Source organism: Cucurbita pepo, chromosome 17, assembly GCF_057944985.1.
Source record: "Cucurbita pepo subsp. pepo isolate OVF chromosome 17, ASM5794498v1, whole genome shotgun sequence".
Taxonomy (NCBI): domain Eukaryota; kingdom Viridiplantae; phylum Streptophyta; class Magnoliopsida; order Cucurbitales; family Cucurbitaceae; genus Cucurbita; species Cucurbita pepo.
In genome coordinates, this window is record NC_141814.1 from 2,857,637 (window position 1) to 2,878,109 (window position 20,473).

Below are 20,473 nucleotides of genomic sequence, written 5' to 3' on the forward strand. Positions count from 1 at the left end.
AGAGATCAAGAATGTTAGACCTGTCTTGTTGTACATACGAGATTTTCATGGTTAGTTTAGAATTTATATTTACTTTATAATAAATGTCAATCAAACGACTCAAATAGAAGAAACCATTTTCAAAAGTTGCTAACTCAGAACATAGAACTCAAGAATTATGTTAAGGATTGTTAATGAAACTTAAAGTTCACATGGACCTTTGTGGATGATACAGCAAAATGTTGAAACAAATCAAACACAAAATCGTGATCATTCCATTCTATGCCCAACAAATGGAATTTCAAGATACAAAAACATGAAGCTCAGAAACTTTTAGCCTTTCAAACAATTACAGCACCATGTGAACTGAACACAAACCACTCCCATGTAAAATAATCAATTGAACAACATTACAGGGCTTTATCATCATTAACAAACACAGTAATCCGTAGTTTTCTATTAATTACAAAATCCCATGGAAGAAGATCTCAGTATTTTGGGAGCGGTCTAGAATTATGTGTGTTCTCAGATGATGTGAGAGGAACTGTTGAGAACTCAGAATCCGAGTGATGTCTTGAAAGCCGAATATCACCACCACCAAAAGGACGGTTAGTTGATTGAAGATGTGAAGGAAAAGGTGTTCTTGAAGAAGAATCAGATGTCGAACCATTTGGACCAGTAGCGCCAACATTCGGACTGCTGAGTTGGGGTTTTTCCTGAAGCCTGATGCTTGCCTCGGCTTCTCTTTTCTCTCTTTCTTCAGTTTCCTTGAGGAGAAAATCAACCCACAAATCTGCAAAGGACTGAAAGGAACAGCCAAGCTTAGAACATTGCCTACATTTATTCACAAAATCAAATTCTATTACGATAAGGTTCAAAATGATATCGGTGTTCAAACAATAAAACAATAATTAGCTTGGTCCCTAGCCATGATTCTACCATTCTTTTGTTGGATAGATGAATAGCAAACTGGAATATGTACATTAACGTATTGATGTGAGCGTATATTGAAATCACTTATACTGGCTTCAGTGGATTTTGGGTGAGATAAGACATTGATGATAAAATCATTTATAGATTATTGTCTCATTATGAGTGATGTACCTGATTATCCGATGCCATATCAGCAGGCATCTCCGCAGAGCTTGCCCCCAAAATCCCACCCACCAGGCGTCCAGGGAGGCCCAAAACTCCACGTACAACGCCCTTGCTTGGACCTTGTCTAGCAGCTCCTATCCTCTGCTTGTCATCTTCAGAAAATCCAAGCATACGGACCATAAGATCCAAGACCTGCAGATGCAAAGCACAAGAACTGATTGGATGAAAATTTGGAAAGGGAAAACGAGTCTGTATGAAAGTGTGCAAGGCTGAGTGGGGTATTTTCTAGCCTCAATGTGCGTTTGGATATGGTGCTTGGAAGGATAGATACCCCAAAATGTGCAAATCCTTATATGGAATACCTTTTCCTGAATTCTGAAAGCATTAAGACTTCAGACAACGCAACAAAAAAATACTCATAGAGCTGTGTCTTTTGTTTGGTGCGTTTTTCAGAGCAACAGGAGCCACTGAAGATGACCACTTGTTGTAGAAGTTCTTAAACAGCTTTAGTTCAAAATTAAAATGGAGATCTCCCTAGAATATAGATCCATTATGAAGCTGCCAAATTTTTCTTGCTTCAATCCTCCGTTTATGAAAAATGCTAGACTCTACAGAACAACCTTTGAACCACCGCAGAGAATTTGGCTACCAACAAAAACGTACAATTATGCTCTTTTCGATCATTCTTTTCATAATTGTACCTATCACAGTTATAACATGATTGTACCTAGCACAGTTATAACCTAATTGTACCTAGCACAGTTATAACCTAATTGTACCTAGCACAGTTATAACCTAATTGTACCTAGCACAGTTATAACATAATTGTACCTAGCACAGTTATAAATTTCAATTACGATTTTGATTCTAGTCAAACTTTGCCATTCTAATGTCATTCCAATCAACGAACCAAGTAAACTTGCCAACTCTAAAAGAACGTAATGTTATGTTCACACGTCTGCAGACAAATTGAATGCAGGGGAAAAACACGGAGCTTATATTACGAGAACTGTGTAAAAAGCATACATATAATAATACCTCTTTGCTGTGATTTCTCTGGAAGTACGTCACCAGTAATTTGATCACAATACGCCTGCCAAAACTCCCCAACAATCATTAGTATTAGAACTCCACGTGATCAAATTGCACAGGAAAAACATAATTGAAGGAGTAGTTTTAAGAACACCAGATATGGAGAGAAGATGGAGTTCATGAAGTACACGTGATACTTCAAAAGAGCAGATACAATGGGGATAGCTAGAACTTCAATTTGGAGCGACAATAATGGCTAATCAACCAAACAATAGTTAGTAGCTTGTCTTTGTGAAACTTGACAGCAGATCTTTCCTTCGCAATTTGAAAAGGCCAGTACTACCCTAAAAAGGTAAACACTCTGTGGACAGCTCGTCTTCATGACCTTAATGCAGCTGATATATTAGTGCCTATATGATAAGCCTTAAAACAAGCTTGGTCTTCTCTTTGCTTGGAAGATTTTAAAGGAGTGGACCATTAACTTCATTCTGTTGGCAAGACGATACAGGTTTCTTTGCTACAAATTTTTAGCTTCAACTGGATTCCTCATTGCTTTAATGATGGTAACTAGGTGTAGTTTTAATGTGTACCACTAAGTGGAAAGCATAGATTTCTCAAGGCTATAGTTATTATGTCTATACTTCGGAGCATTTAGTAAAAAAGATGCACTAGAAGTTTCAAATTCCAGGATTTAAATTATACTCCATCTATAATTAACATAATCTTTTTGTGTGGGCATCTAAAGGTGATGGGGATGTCAAACATCTGCAATGTAAGTGGACTGGAAAAAATATGTAAGGGTGTGAACTCCCAATAAAAATTTGAGGATTTACCTGTCAACAAGAAAATCTGAATCCACTGACATCCTATTCAGCCTTGTCATACTCTGGTCAAGTGCGCGGCGCAGCTTTGAATTATCTTCCTCAAGTTTATTTACTCTGCTTCTCCATTCTACCAATGCACTTTCAGAAAATGAAAGCTTTGCCAAAATTTCTTCCTTCTCCTTCTTTAATGCATCCTCTCTTTGGTTAGCCAACTGGATAATGAAACAAAGTATTAAGCAAAAATGAGAAGAACAAAAAAGGACAAAAGGTAACAAGCATCACTCATACAATTTAAGTAGTCAAATCTCATCAGTTAACTGCGGAGGCAACGTGGATCCTTAATCCAAAAAAAGTAAGTCCACAATATATCAAATGTGAAAAATGATCATGCTGAAAGTCTCGATGATCATTAAGAGTCTGAAAGTGATAAATTGACAAATGACACCGATAATTTCACTAAATCCCTGAAATTATGTTGAACTCTTCATGGTCCACTTATAAAACTAAGACGCGAGATTAATAGGAGTATGGTAGACAGAGTAAGAACAACATACTTCTAACATTTGAGACAATTTAGCTTCTTCTTCTCTTTCCCGAGCCAAATCACTCTCCAAGTGTTCCTAAAATTCAAAGTAAAAATAAAATTATAAAACAATCAAATAATGGCATGCTTTGATGCTCATTGCGCATTCCTATAAGTTATACAAACTCAAATTAAATTTCATTGTTCTTTTACCTTAGCTTCAATTTCTGCATAGTACTGGCCGAGTGCAGTTTGAAGATTCAAAAGTTCAATATTCTTGGAATCTATAATACTCATATAGTTTGCAACTTTTCTGTTAAGGTCTTCAATAAGTTCCTTAGATTTCTGGAGTTCATTATTCGTATACATCTCAACCTCCTCCTGAGTTGCAATTGCCTGACTCAATGCTTTCTCTAATTGCAATATCTGGCCCCTTTGATGTTCATTATTTTTCCGAAGTTCTTCAATAATTCTGTTATCTTCATCCATCTTTTCTGACTCCTCAGATTCCTTGATAGAATTCCAGAAATAAAATATTAACAACAATACCCACACAAGCTAAAGCAAGTTCTAAAGATAAACGCTAACACACAAAAGATCCAAACTTTTGCCAAAACACTCGCAACGAAAAGAATATAAGCAGAAACATTGCAGCACCGTGATAATTGATTTGCCATCAGCTAAAAAACATCAATCTGAACATATTTACCTTTTTCTTGAAAAAAAAAAATTAGTATAATCACTAAATACAATTGAGTTAAGCTTTAAGGAACTCGCAGTGATGTTTGATCATAGGCAGCTCGTTCTTCCAAGAAAAATTGAATCTCAACAATGATGTCAGTTCTCCATTTAAAAAATAAAATAAAGAGTTTGTATGCAGTGACCTCAACCAGACCCCGCATCATCCCACTTCTAGAATGAACTGGATAAGATTAATAATATATACATGATTTAACAGTCCAGATTCATAACCATATCACAGATTTAATTTGAAGAAAAAAGAACGCAAACTTGACTATTGTCACCCACCTTCACTGATAGTAAGATAATCAATAAATGGTAAAGAGAATAAGGTCATAAGCCAATTATCATAAGCTTGATAAACATGCACTTCAGATGGTATATCACATAATGCAACTTCAGAGGCTAATATAAATGACCATACTGCAGTGTTGAATATCAAGCCCACAAACTAGTTAAGACCGGAAACCTTTTCCAATAAATGCTGCTTGAGACGTGATAGTTCGTGCACTGCTTTGTCTCTCTCTTGCTGTATATCCTTCAAATCTTCCTTCAATTTTTGCAATGATAGATCCGTATCTTCTTTTCCGGGGGGAATTCCAAATGGGCCTAATTTCTACTTTAAAAAGAAAAAAAAAAAAAAAAAAAAAAAGAGAGAATGAAAATTATAAGAAAAGCCGTCCCGAAAATTTTGACAAAAAATAGAAAATCAACCTACAACAAATTAACGTCACTATCAATGTATTTAACCAGTACATGCAAGCAAATCTAGCACGTACAAGCAACCTGCAGTGCTTTATGAGAAATCAAACAATCTGAACAGCTGGTAAACAGATTAGGTACCCTACTAGATTATGTTTATCAGAATTACCTCACTAGAACCACTTAGGTGCCGATTCGCCTTTTCTAAAGAACTTGATGGGCTTTCAACACTTGAGGATTTTCGGCTCTTTTCCAATGTATCTTTAAGTTCATTTTTTTCCATCTATACATGAGATACAGGAAGCAGTTGATATTAAGGACGGAGAACACAAAAATTGTATAAACAAAAAAATACACTTCTCACTTATTCCAACCAAAATCTAAAAATGGTTAGCGACCTCCAGAGTACTCTTTTCTTTCTCCAATTTTGCAACTAATCTCTTCAATGCCTCCACATTATCATCAGACTTCGTATTCTCTCTTCTATTCAACTCAACATGCAACTTCTTTACTTCTAATTTCTTCTCATTAAGTTCTCTTAGAATGTTGCTCATCTCCAAAGATGCCTGCTTAAGAAAAGAGACCATGTTAGCAAGAGTAAAAAAGAGGCATATTATATACAATTACTAACAAATGTGCATATATATCTTCAAGAGACATTCAAAAGAACAAGTTAACCTCTAGTAAGGAGTGGCCAGAAAGTAACAAAATCAGCTTTCCAATAATGACAGAGCCCGCCTCAATCCATCCTCTAAACCTAGAATTAGCCGGCAAGACACATTCCAATTTCAACAGTTGGGTGTGAGTTGTGCCAATCATATATTGGTGATGCTAGATATTTGTGCAGACAAGTGAATGCTGGGGCACACCTATGCTCTAAGGGCACATTACATAATAAAAAACACTCATAAGAGAGCCCCAAGTTCCTATTACTTTCTTTAGTGTCTAAAAAAAGATCAAATTACTCATTTGAAGCTGTGATTCAATTCACAACAATTCTTTTTTGTCTTGAAAATAGACAGCAGCATGACTTTAGCCCCAACAAAGTTCGATCCCTTTGGTGCCCGATCCTTAAGAGGATGATAGGAACCTTCTAGGAGCTAGCCGCAGGAAGAACAAGTAACAACGGATGTTCAATTCTCTTAGACAAGTGGGAATGCATGGGACTTGTGGATCCTTACCAGAGAGGAAATAATAATTCCCACAGGAAAAACTAAGCTAATAAACTTCTAAGACATTCTACACAGAACATGAAACTAAAAGAGAACAACTTGTGCATAAGGTATACATACAGTTTGAAAATTCAACTGCAAGTAAACTCATAAATAATATCCAAATTCAAACTTACTTTGTCCTTGTTCATCATCAGAGAGTTCAACTCTTCCTGGAACTTTTTGTTCAATTTTTGCTCCTCTGTAAGAGAGAGAGGGAAATGAATCAGATCTAGCAGGGACTCAACGGCAGTTGAAGAAATTACAATAAGCAGGTATATATCAAATATAGCAAAGACGGATCTTTCAAACTTCAAGGAGAAAAAATGTAACCTTGTAATCTTAGTTGCATATCTGCTAACTGTTCCCGTTCTTGATGAAGCTCCTTCCTTAATTGTTTCATCTCAAGAGTAGCTTGCACATCTTGTGGTGATCCAATATTCCCTTCTTGCAAATCCGCAAGCTCCTAGAAGGCATTCATATATCTGTTTGTCAAGTTCATTCATTATTAACAAATAACTAAATAATCAATTCAAATAAGTGGTTCATTTTCTAAAATTAAAAACATTAGGGATATGCTATCGTGATGCTAAAAAAACCCAAGCCAAAAAAAACTATTAAATCTGAAATTGAATAGGGTATCAATAGAATACTGGCAAGAAAAATTACAAAAGTTCTAACCGTTCAAGAGGATTGATCTTTCTTCCTAGACACTCAAACTAACGAAACCCTAAAAAAATTACCTAACTAATGGCTAATATGCTCCTAATATCTTAATAGTAATCTGATAGAACAATAGGGAGCAAGTGTTTTGAGGTATCCTAATATAAGAGAGGAAAACATAGAAATGCAGACACTTGAGAGTTCTGTACTCTCCCATAATATACAAGACCTATGCACAACTGAATGAGGCCCCCGCAAGTCCCCATACAATAACAAAATATTCCTCTGTTCCCTGACCCTAACGATTACTGTTAATTTAATAATTTTTTCCTGCATAAATTGGAATATATGTTATCTATAACAGGGAGTAAAGATATTACCGTATCCTTTACCCGTGAAGTTGAATGTTCTGGTATCATCTTACACTGGTGATCAAGTTTTCCAGAATGTGAAGCTCCATTAGTAATTCCATCCTGCTTAGATATAATACCATTACGTCGGTTCTTCCCCCTACGCAGTTGGCTAGGTGATTGATCACTTCCCTGCAAAATTATCAAAATATCCAGAAAATTACAATAACAAAATACTTGGCTATGACATAATGATAATCATTTTAAACAGAAGGGAAAAAAAGATATATTGTCATAAAATAACATCACGGGAAAATATAAAATATTCCTCTCTTTAATCTGACAAAAATCATCTAGAATTTTCTCAAAGTGGAACATCATTTGTAACTTCCAATAACTATGATGACTGTATTGATGAAGAATTAAAATTTAATGACTTGTTCAAGGAAAGGAAATATATTTCCATGTTTTCTACATCAGTACCATACCTAAAAGACTGTAATACTAAAGACAATAATATTCAATCTCCGCAGGAGACCAGATATAGCCCTTTTGTGTGCCTTCTCCTTTTCTTTCGTAAAATTTTCCTCCCTTCTACAAAAAGTCTGTAGGTGACCAGATGATCATTCCCAAAAAAATCACCATTCATTAAGACAGATGAAAGTACAAAAAGAGCTTGAACAGGAAAGAATACAGCCCCACCATCATGCAGACCTTTTTTAAAAACAAATAAGAAACGATCAATTCATTGTCAAAAGAGGTACAAATGGTAAGTTTGCCACAACAAAGCCTACAGTCTGGGGAATGAATACATGACCTCATGAGGAATTTATCATGGGCCACTATACTCGGTCAATTTAAACCATGTTATCTTAAGTTAATAAAAAAAAAAGTATACCTATTTGTAGTCACTGACTTCTTTGACCCAACCTTATACTTGATCAATTGGATATCAGAGTCTCACAACAGAAAATAAACAGCAAAAGCAGAAACTCTACACTATAACTACATAAATATAACCCTAAGACCAGACCATGGATAAGGCGCATCCTCAAGTATCATCTTTATTAATGAGAGGAAAAAAAAAACATTGATGAGATGAAATTTAACGTCAATTAACAAACTCGAATGCCGTTTAACATCTTTCCATGCAGCATAAGCATCAAAGCAGAATCAGGGACTGGAATAACATTGAAAATGTCATTGAAAAAAATGAGTGTTTCTGACACACACGACCACAAAATCAAACACAGCCCAATATATATAGCAATCAATCAAGCTCATAATTTTTGGTAAGAGTTGCTCATAATTTTTCATCAGCATTCCAATAACTACCTTCACATCATTAGTTCCATTTGCTGATGATTTGGAACTTTCATCTCTAGGTGAATTTGTGGCGTCCAAATTTTGTTTTAGCCAGCCATTTTCCTTGTTCAATCGTAAGATTAACTCCTGCCAAATGGAATGAAACATGAAATAACAATAAATTTCCAAGGGTATTTAATATATTACATCAACACATAATAAACAAGTGGAACATTGTGGTCCATGAGTGTCCAAGGTTGATTTTGCATTTCATCCAAATATAATAGAGAAAGCCTGCTATTATTCATCTAAAAAGTAATACACAATGCACCATAGAATCATATTATTAATTATCTTATATAACACCAAATGAATTTTCAATAATAACTTTTGTCAAAAAGAGAAATTAGAATAACAACAAAAGATAAAGAAGAAGATACTACACAAAAAAATGAGTAAAAAATATAAATAAAATAAAATAGTAATTTAATTATAAAAAGATCGAGCAACAAAAAATAAAATATATGAAGGAGCTATGGCGTGGGCCAGCATGTGAAAAAGTGAGTAGGAGAGTATTAGCGCGTGTGAGAAAGAGAGGGAGTCAGTCCCCAAGGGGCAGCCTCATTGGCCCAAAGTCTCTAAGTATCACAAAACCAGAGGTCACATGTTCAAACCATGTCTCCAAGTCTAGTTTTTAGGGCAAGCACGATTATTTAAAAAATAAAAAAAATAAAAAAAATTAGAGATAGAGAGCTGATTCATGATGACAAAAGAGTAGATAGAAAAATAGTAAGCCTCCCATGCAACATGTAAGATGGCAAGTAAGTAACACATGCCATTTATGCTTTTGTCCAACAATGGAAGGGCACTACAATCTTTTCCTTCTTCATTAGCCAATAACAACCCTCCTTATCATAGAACAATGCAAGCTAAGAATAACATCAACAGAATCTAATAATTATTACTTAGAAACCATTAGATATGGCTCCATAATACATGAAAATAGAACTATGAGTACAAAGGTAAACTCCAAGGAGCAACCTGATACCTCTTTTTCCTTTAGCAAAGCAGCATAATTCATTGATAATGATTTAATATCCCTCTCAGATTCCTGAAGCCTCTTAATTTCCGTTTTGTATTGTTCAATCTACAAGGAAGCACAATAATTGAAAACACCATACATGATTTAAAGTCATGAAATTAAAAGGAAACCGAAGATAACAAAGCATAAAGATATAGGCAAGTCTAAAATAACTTATTCTAGGAAGATAAGTTCATAAATTAAGAAACATAGACATATACATAAAAAGAGCATCATGACTAAGAACTAAGCAACAGTGCTCATAAACCCCAATCACAATAACGCGCTCATAAACCCCAATCAAAATGCAGCACCTTCCCACAATTCAGCTAAAATAAAAATCAAATTCATAAACATTTAGGCACCTCAGGGTGACGAGCATCCTCAATCCCATTCGTAATCGGCGACCGCGTCACCGAATTCGAATGAGCAAAGCTATGCGAGTTCCTCCGATCAGAAACAGAGACATCACCATCCCCTCCATTGGAGCCATAAATCGCGAATTCCTCTTCGTCATCGTCGTGGTGCACATCGAGAGCTATCTTATTCAAATTCTCTTTAAAATTAGCTATCGAGCTCCACATTATTCAAACACCAGAACTCCAGAAACCCGAAATGGCTCCTAAATCCCGGTATATGATCAAAATAATAGGATTTTGCACCAAATTTTTGCAAGAACTGGAGAGGAAATCAGATGGAGAAACGAAATTTGCAGATCTGAATCTGTAAGTTGGTGATGACGAAACGTATTTTCTTGGAATCAATGGAAACAATTAATTTGAGAGAAGAGTCGAAAACACAATTTTGGTTTTCTCTGCCTTCTGAAACGTTTAGACAACATGACTCGTTCGTCGTCAACTGCACTACTCTGTCGGTTTGGAACAGTCGATACGTCGATCTTTTCTCTCTCTTTTTTTTTATCCTTTTTTTTTAATTATTTAATTAGAGCTAGATTTTTTTTTTTTGTTCAGTTTGGAGGTTGACATTTTTTTATCCGGTCATCAACTTTAAAATAGGGTTACAATCTAATTCAATCATTCTCCCGTTCTAAGATTATTATAAAATTAATAATAGTTGACTTTTCTACCTAAGGTCAATGATATTTTAATATTCAATTCAATCATTCTTAAATTAAGAATGTTTATTGTGACTTGGAATATTTGATATGTGAGTTCATGAGATTTTAGTTATTAATGTAATATATATTGAGACAAGTAAAAAAAATTAATAAAAAATAATACTGTGATAACTCAACTCAACCTAACTTGAAAATAGAGGGTTTAGGTTAGGTTGTGAAGTCTGTTCGAGTTGTTTGGGTCGTTGAAATTTTGGATTAGTCCAAAAGATTTCCCTAACCCAACTCAATTCGTGTAGACTTGGGTGGAAGATCCTTAGATTGTGTTGTCATTCGTAAATGGGGCATCGTGTTTACTTGAAAAGATATTAAACGTGATTGAGTATTAAAAAATATCTAGAAAGTGATTCAACTGTTGGAGTTGAGAAATGTAATCGCATGCAATCATTGTTCGTTGTGGGACCTACTTTTCGTGACTATTCCTTAGACTCTACTTTCTTTTTCGGGTAGGGTTGGATGCATAATACTTATCTACACACGGTTAACGCATGAACCCACTAGGCGTGCTCGTATATGTACAAAGCTAGTGTAGGCTCATGCTGTCAAAAACTAAAGAAAAAAGAAGAGAGCGTGTGTCATATCATGTGACATACAACATGCAGGAAGCACCATATTTTCCAATCATTATATATTGGTACGATGCACATCATACTTTCATATTTTTCATAACATAACCTTCCTGTAAGACCTACTTATGTGTACATGACGTATCATTTATTCTTATCATACATGACTCATCGAGTGTCTCATAGAGCATAACATGGATATGGTATCATAGCATCACACAAAGTTCATCAACATCATATCATACAAGTAATAATACATGCGTACGTCAATTAGTACGTGTTATTCATGAAACATACAATTCATCCAAACTGTAGGCCTAAGATAAAGTCACAAATTTCCTATGTTGACGTTTGTTGGACCACACTTGTCGTGTTCTAAGTATACCTATAGTGTTTCATGACATCATACAGGTTGGGAGCTGGGTCGAGCTAAAGCGCGGGTGGGCGCTTTGTAAGCTTTTAAGCTAATTTACATAACAAAATTTATATCACTACTCAACAACTAAGAACGAACATAGTTTCATAATCTCACGGCTTTAGAACAGAACGTTCAAAGTAGGTATTATCTTAAAAAAAAAAAAAAAAAAAAAGTATCATTTATAAAATGTTCAATAAGTAGCTCATTTGGAAGTCTCCAAGTAAATATCAATCATGAACGAACTATTTATTCACACAAATAATAAGTGTTGTAGGTTTGACCACGAACTATATTGTAGATATCATGGTTGACAAGTCTCATTATTGTGTCCAAACAGAAACAAGAATAACAACTACTAATTTATCAACTAATATATTTCTGAAGATCCAACTACATCAACAACTGAGGAGAAGTTCTACGAATTTAAAGTGAGATCTTGCAAAACAACCACGCAATGCCTGAATCTGCAAGCAAGCGAGCCCCGCCACGTGTCACGGTCCTACATTTTTTATCGTACGGCGTTGTGATCTTGACACGCTCACGACTAGCCTTAAGAGGAATTAAACCCCATATATATTTTTCGTCCCGGCTTTGTGGCTTCGTCGAACCTTAGGCGAGATTTGTCTTCGCCAATCGAACATCGCTTGTGCGGAATCCAAGCTTATTCAACTACACACGGCGCCTGCGCGTGCATGTTCAATCGTCTGCGACACATCCGACTTGCCTCTACACTAGGCCAAGCCATTCGGCTCGACCTTGCCTCTGCTCGGGCTAAGGTCTCTCAATGCAACATCGCATCTCATCTTGTCATCTCGACCCCCATTGACATGGTCCATATGTCTTGACACCATCCCGAGTCTTGGGATGTCATCGTCATAACTCACTCGATCATGCCATCGAGAATGGGCCCGCTGTTGTTCATCTCATCGGAGCTTCCCGAACATCCATCCATCCAGGTTCTATCAAGGCATTGGCCCTCCCGTGCCCATGCCGAGTCATTTACGGATACCGTACCGATAGCGGGTGTATGTAGCGACCTCCAACACTCAGGCTGGGGTGCAATATCGGCACACCCGTGTCGTCCGATACTGTCCTTTAAAAATCTATTTCAAAGGAAGTCGCCCGAGACACTCCTCTCGGCACGCTCGCCCGCACTGTGACCCACGTATGTGCCACAGGGTAGCTCACTTAGGCCACAGGGCCCAAGGGTAGTGGAGAGCTAACACCACAGTATCCCTATAGTACATTTTGAGCTATTTTCAATCTTACAGGCATAGACATGATTTTGGTGAACGGTCATACGATGTTGTGCATTGTTCGTCCGGTATCCGATTGACACCAAACTTGGCGAGCATTCATATTTCATATGGACGGGCTTAATTCTCGAACCGCATGCCCAAATTCCTTTCGGAACCCCAACTTTTGAGGTTAAGGCCCGAGGCCCTACCCGGCCCTTCAACAAGCCTATCTTTGCCCCTCATGTCTATTTGATGTCTCTATCTTGTCGCCACTTCTATTGTCGCAACGTGAGGGTCACAACCTACTCTCTTCATAGTTAGGTTGTGACATTCTCCCCCATTTAAACTAGTCCGTTTCCCTTTTCATATTTGTTTAACTTTACCTTCTTTGATTTTGATAGGACGATATTAAGACCAATTTTCTAAGTTTGATTTCTACGTCTCGGACCTGCGTCTTTTTAGATTACTTTTTACCAATCCTTACTCTTCCTTTCTTCTTTCTCTTTTCTCTACATTTTCTTATCTTAGAAGTAAAAAATGTTTCTTCTTTTACCAATCCTTACTCTTCCTTTCTTCCTTCTCCTTTCTCTACATTTTCTTATCTTAGAAGTAAAAAATGTTTCTTCTTTGTGAAATTCATACAAACGATGTTTAGCCATAACAAAATCGAGATAAGTTATATCAATCTAACATTTTTTTGCCCGTGAATTGCCCGTGAATTATGGTCATATAAACATCGAGGCGATTTTTTGCCATATATGTGAAAACCACCCCGAGAGCTAAATTCATACTAACGATGTTTGGCCATAACAAAATCGAGATAAGTTATATCAATCTAACATTTTTTTTTGCCCGTGAATTATGGTCATATAGACATCGAGGTGAGCTAACATTTTTTTTTTGTGGCCATTTTTACCATAATTGAGAGTTTCACATTTATTCGTATTGAAAACGACACATTTATTCGTATTGAAAACGACACATTTATTCGTATTGAAAACGACACATTTATTCGTATTGAAAACGACACATTTATTCGTATTGAAAACGACAACGTGACCATGTATTACTTCTAAAGCAAGACATTTTGTTTGAATTAACTTTGTCCCTTATGGATTAAGTTTTAGCATTTACATAGTACATTTTGAGCTATTTTCAATCTTACAGGCATAGACATGATTTTGGTGAACGGTCATACGATGTTGTGCATTGTTCGTCCGGTATCCGATTGACACCAAACTTGGCGAGCATTCATATTTCATATGGACGGGCTTAATTCTCGAACCGCATGCCCAAATTCCTTTCGGAACCCCAACTTTTGAGGTTAAGGCCCGAGGCCCTACCCGGCCCTTCAACAAGCCTATCTTTGCCCCTCATGTCTATTTGATGTCTCTATCTTGTCGCCACTTCTATTGTCGCTACGTGAGGGTCACAACCTACTCTCTTCATAGTTAGGTTGTGACATTCTCCCCCATTTAAACTAGTCCGTTTCCCTTTTCATATTTGTTTAACTTTACCTTCTTTGATTTTGATAGGACGATATTAAGACCAATTTTCTAAGTTTGATTTCTACGTCTCGGACCTGCGTCTTTTTAGATTACTTTTTACCAATCCTTACTCTTCCTTTCTTCTTTCTCTTTTCTCTACATTTTCTTATCTTAGAAGTAAAAAATGTTTCTTCTTTTACCAATCCTTACTCTTCCTTTCTTCCTTCTCCTTTCTCTACATTTTCTTATCTTAGAAGTAAAAAATGTTTCTTCTTTGTGAAATTCATACAAACGATGTTTAGCCATAACAAAATCGAGATAAGTTATATCAATCTAACATTTTTTTGCCCGTGAATTGCCCGTGAATTATGGTCATATAAACATCGAGGCGATTTTTTGCCATATATGTGAAAACCACCCCGAGAGCTAAATTCATACTAACGATGTTTGGCCATAACAAAATCGAGATAAGTTATATCAATCTTAACATTTTTTTTTGCCCGTGAATTATGGTCATATAGACATCGAGGTGAGCTAACATTTTTTTTTTGTGGCCACTAACATTTTTTTTTTGTGGCCATTTTTACCATAATTGAGAGTTTCACATTTATTCGTATTGAAAACGACACATTTATTCGTATTGAAAACGACACATTTATTCGTATTGAAAACGACACATTTATTCGTATTGAAAACGACACATTTATTCGTATTGAAAACGACAACGTGACCATGTATTACTTCTAAAGCAAGACATTTTGTTTGAATTAACTTTGTCCCTTATGGATTAAGTTTTAGCATTTACAAAATTCAAATGTCTTTTTCTTCACTTTGAAAGTTCTATTTTCACCCGTCGCTCTCATAAATTAGTCAATCAATTTGACCGAACGAATCAGATTCACGAATATTAATCGATAGCACCCCTTTCTACTTCACCCAAAGTAAAAGAACGTATCACGATTCAAGTCATCGAATAGGTCTAGGTATGAATTAATCGTGCTTGAGATAATATCCTACAACATCCTTTATTACTCGAGTTAAATGTATACTTACCTCAACCAAATCAATAGTTTCAAGTCAAATATCTTACCGATGTTTAGGGTTAACCAATCAAAAAACGAACCGCACAACCCGAGAAGTGACCTAAAAAGAAGAGAAGCGGACCAATGTTTAGGGTTAACCAAACAAAACCGAACCACTCGACTCGAGAAGTGACCTAAAAAGAAGAGAAGGGGACCAGTGAGCCACATCTTCGACAGGCCATGTGTTGTAGGGCCAAACCCCTTTGGTAAAACAGAAACAGACCATTTTCAACTCAAAATCTCAACACAAAGCAACAACAGAACATAAAAGCAAAGATTCGTAATCAAAGACACAATGGTCGAAATGGGACATGGCTGTATGTTCTAAAACAGGGGAGTTCATATTCAAAGAAACCCACAATTTATGAATCTTTCTTCATTCATATCACAAGTTCAGAACATTTGTAGTAAAATCAAATGAAATAACCAACAAAAGGAAGCAGAGAGAGTAATGGTTTCAGAGCATATCAAAAACATAATCCAAAACATAAAAAAGAACAAGAAAAAAAAACTGCTACCATTATTGAGAAGTCTAGATAAGAACTATGAAAGATCTGACCTTCTTCTTCATGTTCATCTTCACCATCATGTTCATCCATGGGTGTTCACAGCTTCCCATAGCAAGTTTTTAGGAACAGGGTTGGTCAAATCTCTTGCCTGCAAAGCAGCTGTTCTAAGAGTTCTAATGGTGCGGACATTAGCATCCCAAAATGACAAGCTTCTATAAGGAAGATTGTGTTTCTTGCAAAGCTCCACAACAATTGGAGAGATCTTCCTCAATTGGCATCTGGGCATCCTTGGAAACAAATGATGTTCAAGCTGAAACTGTAATCCGCCAAAAAACCAATCCATCCACGAAGAACAAGAGATATCCAAAGTCCCACTAGTTTGCTTCTCAAACCAATCATTCCCTATGGGCTTCCCAACATAAACATCTGCAGAGAAATGGTTGAGGCAGAATTGGATATGCTGTAGAGAAGTAACAGCGAAACTTGCAAGAACAAACATGAATCTCTCAGGCCAATTAGGGAGATACGAAACTAGAAGAGGAAACCATGTCCAAAACACAAGAATCCCCATTATGTTCAATGCTCTATCAGGAACTTTTCTAGTGGAAAACAAGAGCAATAATGTTTGCACAAAGAGATTCACTCTAGCCACACACATCACAGGGTAAAATGTGAAATGCTGGTAACTAACGAAGAATCTAGCCAAGGAATCGAACTTAAGCTTCCTTCCATAGAAATGAGATGTCAAAGAGCGGAAGAAATTAACAGAAACAGCAAAAACAGGGATGTGTTGAAGATCTGGATCATGGTCAAGGCTATTACATGAGATATGATGAGCATTATGAGTCCATTTCCACCAGGCTATACTAATCCCAGTCAAGCAATTCCCAGACAGAATTTGAGCCAATTTGTTAAATCCACGGCTCGACATCACATTAGAATGTCCAGAATCATGACCCACATAAGCACTTTGAATCCAAAGCATACCCAAAATCATAGCGCAACCCAAATGAACCAAAACACTCTCAGATTTCACAACTCCATAAACCACAATGAACAACATGATAAAAACAGATATCAAAGAATACATAGTAACATGCCCTTTCTTCTCGAACAAACCTTGTTTCGAAAACTCAGCAGCAAGCCGCCTATAATCCTTAGAAACCTCCGAGACCTGGAAACCCTCGAGATGAAATCCAGTAAACAAGGGTTCCAAATACGCCCAAGCAGTACCAGGATGATAAGCGATGAATGCATCAGTAACATCATGACCAGCCATGAGGAGAAAAGGCGCATCGCCACCAGGATGTACTTTAGCCCAATCTGAGACATTATAGACCTTACCCTGAATGGAAATCCACAGATCTCCGGGTTTGTTGTGCTTGAGAAGCTCCTCAGACGAAATGTACTTCTCGGCCACCATATCTGAACAAGACCTTCAAAAATCCAACAATGGAGGAAAAGGAATCCAAAAAAAAAACGAAACCCAGAAGAGAAAAAGGATCAAATGAACACTCGATTCCTTATTTTCAACCCTCCATTAGGAGAAGAGGGCTGGGTTGATTCAAAATCTAAGAACGCGTGAACCCCTCTTTCTCAAATTGCATGACGCTTTTAGGAAGTTCTAATATAGAAAAGATTAAACAGATTCAAATGAATGAATAGTGGAGAAGGAGAGGTCGTGATTGTTAACAGCGAAGTACACGGTTGATTGAGGGGGGCCGTTTCCCTCGCATCATCATCATCAATTTTTGTTTCTTAAAAAAATAAAATATTATATTTTAAATTTAATCCCACGGCACAACTCATGATTATAATTATTTAACCATTTAAATCAATAGAAATTCATGTTAAATTAGATAATAAATAATTTCAAATAAAGTAATGCGTGTTTTAAACATAAATGAGAGGGATTAAGAAATTTCCTAAATTGATGAAATATTAATAATTTAAAATTTGAATTTAAGGAATTAAAAAAGGGAATTGATAATTAAAGTCGGTTAAAACAATGATTTTTTGCGTAACGTGTGGTGTCATGCGTAGTGACGGGTGAGTGGCGAAGATACGACCGCGTCAGTTGTAAGGGAATAAGATTCAAAAATGGACGGCTGAGATGAGAGAATGGAGAATGTTAATGTGGACGAGAATGCACAGGATTACTATTTTTTTTTTCTTTTTTTTAATATTTAGGTGGGATGATATTTTTATTTCTTAAAAAATTAATATTTCGAGAGATATTTTTGAAGGAGGTGCCAGTCGCTCCCAGCTGTTGGTTTTTCTGACCGTCGATGATTTTCTTGTCTTTTTTTTTTTTTTTTCCTTTTTTGTTTAAATTAATAAATATATTCCTAAATTTAATATTTAATATTTTGTCTAAAAAAATATCTTTAAAAGTAAAAAAAAAAAAAAAAAAAAAAAATCTAAAAAATATTCTTAATTTTAAACTAATAGGTGTTTCAAAAATACTTTTAAATTTTAAAAAGTTTTATTACTATATTTATCATTAATACTAAAATTTAAAAAGTTTCATTACTGCTATATTTATCAATAATATTATATTTTAAAAAGTTTTATTATTACTATATTTACCGATAATACTATATTTACCATTAATACTAAATTTTAAAAAGTTGAAAAAATATTAAAAAAATACCATGAAAATTGAGAAGTAGCATTAATATTAATTACTTTATAATTAAAAAATTTTAAAAAAATATTGTTAATATATGAATAGATAATCTCGTAAATTATTTTCAAAACTTTTAAAATGTAATATTGATGATGAGTATTTTTTAAAATGTAATATAAATTATGAGTATTTTTTAAAGTTAAAAGAGTATTTTTAAAATCAAAATTCACGTCTATTATTATTGAAATTTAAAAATTTATAAGTATTTTTTAAAATAAAAAGTGAAATTTAAAAGATATTTTTATTAATTTAGTCAAATTTTTTCCTAAGAGGTTTTGTATAAATCGTGAGTTAAAAATACAATTTTAAAACTAAAAATTAAAAATTAAATAGTTATTAAATGGGCCTAAAATTATAGTTTTAAATTTTGTTTAATAGGAAATTAAAGTGTTAAAAGTAAAGTGTATTTCTTTTTCTAAAAAAGGTAAGTAAGATAAGGACTAAAAGGTATATTTGAAAAGTATAGTTGAATTTTTTTTTTTTTCCAAAAATAAATTTATTTTTTAATTAATTTTGGGGAAAGTAAGATAAGGGAATATGGCGCCTACTTTAGAGTCTGCTCTCATCCCGGACCGATAGGCTCTTAAATTCAATAAGTAGAATACTTGTAGGCTGTTAAATTGTGTCAATGGTAGGTGATAAGGTACAATACTCTCTTTGAACGACGAGGGAGTTGACATTTATTCTTGGCTTAGGTTCATGGCTCATAGTACTTAGTCAACTTAGTAACTACTCCTACCGTGTCTTTAGACTACTCTTTTAAAAGAACAAAACATTCTTTAAGGCAGTAGTGGCTTGTCTATGGTGTCTTCTCTAGAGCCAGCTCTCATCCTTCACTTGTTCCTAATTACCTGAAAACATAGAAAACAAAGTGGGAGTACAAAAGCTGGGCGAACGTCCTGCATAAGCATGCTACATGACATCCTGTGTGACAACATGATTGAGAGAATTTTGGTTGTGACCCCACATGCATGACAGGAAGAGGCGATGCTCAAGTTGCCTCTATCCTGTCATGATGCAATCAAGGAGGACAATGCATTATCCAACACACCAAGTAAAACTTTTGATAAGATTCGAAATGAATTGCCTGCCTTCCGGCCAATAGGCAATAAACAAAAATAAAGGGCACAAAACATAAAACACAAAATAATAATAATAATAATACAATAATAATATTATAAGATGAGGTAGAACATGGAAGGCACATTTGCTTCCTCGTCCAAGAACCAGCTGGATCTATCACGTATGAGAACGCACCTTTAGGACCCTTTGTTTTCCTTAATTCATTAATTTAATTTTTGTCAATACAAGGTTTTTTTTTGTTTTTTTTTTTTTTAAAGTATCATTAGAAAATGCCCTACTTGCTTCACGTGGGGCCCACATCAGCTCGAGATTTGTATCGGTGTGGAGCTTGTCCTTAATGAATTAACGACGGTAACTTCTTATCTAATTGTAACTGTTGAGAATTTGATATAACAATTTTATTAAAGAATAAAACTTTTAGATCTAAATATCTAAGAACCCAAAAACGATAAAAAAAAATCGCTCTAAGAAAATTTGTTTGAGATTTGAATTATTTCACAAGAGATTTGATCAACACCACTTAGAAGAATTTTGGAGTTCTTGTTGCACAAATGAGATGTTTGTATTCATATCAGTTCTAATGGTGACCATTATTATCTTATGTCATCAATTCATATTAGTTTATTTGACTCAACACGATCACAATTAGCTCATGATGTTTAAAACATTATGAGTTAAACGATATGAGTTCCACGTTGATTTCAATTTTTTTTAATGTGAATCAACCGTCTTTTATTGATCAATTGGAGCTCAAATT

At 35.2% G+C, this 20,473-nt stretch overlaps 2 protein-coding genes across 2 annotated transcripts; both read right to left on the reverse strand.

Moving 5' to 3' along the window:
• Positions 1-233: 233 nt before the first annotated feature.
• On the reverse strand, positions 234-10,392 carry LOC111778646 (golgin candidate 3). Its single transcript, XM_023658578.2, has 15 exons — positions 9,875-10,392; positions 9,477-9,575; positions 8,459-8,575; positions 7,154-7,315; positions 6,444-6,576; positions 6,248-6,312; positions 5,298-5,465; positions 5,069-5,182; positions 4,667-4,813; positions 3,670-3,966; positions 3,488-3,553; positions 2,943-3,145; positions 2,116-2,170; positions 1,084-1,269; positions 234-782 (listed from the first exon to the last, which is right to left on the reverse strand). The coding sequence occupies exons 1-15, from the start codon at positions 10,091-10,093 to the stop codon at positions 468-470; spliced, it is 2,346 nt and encodes a 781-aa protein (XP_023514346.2). The 5' UTR covers positions 10,094-10,392; the 3' UTR covers positions 234-467.
• Positions 10,393-15,779: 5,387 nt separating this feature from the next.
• On the reverse strand, positions 15,780-17,628 carry LOC111778574 (delta(8)-fatty-acid desaturase 2). The gene has a single exon (XM_023658485.2). It carries the CDS (start codon positions 17,365-17,367, stop codon positions 16,027-16,029), a length of 1,341 nt encoding a protein of 446 aa, XP_023514253.2. The 5' UTR covers positions 17,368-17,628; the 3' UTR covers positions 15,780-16,026.
• Between the last annotated feature and the right edge of the window lie 2,845 nt (positions 17,629-20,473).

Excerpts from the sequence above, each read along its gene's own strand:
- LOC111778574 (XM_023658485.2), bottom strand. The coding sequence starts at position 17,367 with ATGGTGGCCGAGAAGTACATTTCGTCTGAGGAGCTTCTCAAGCACAAC.
- LOC111778646 (XM_023658578.2), bottom strand. The coding sequence starts at position 10,093 with ATGTGGAGCTCGATAGCTAATTTTAAAGAGAATTTGAATAAGATAGCT. Across the intron at positions 6,313-6,443 it reads TATGCAACTAAGATTACAAG|AGGAGCAAAAATTGAACAAA; the intron begins GTTACATTTTTT and ends TCTCTCTTACAG. Across the intron at positions 4,814-5,068 it reads ACCTAAGTGGTTCTAGTGAG|AAATTAGGCCCATTTGGAAT; the intron begins GTAATTCTGATA and ends TTTTTAAAGTAG.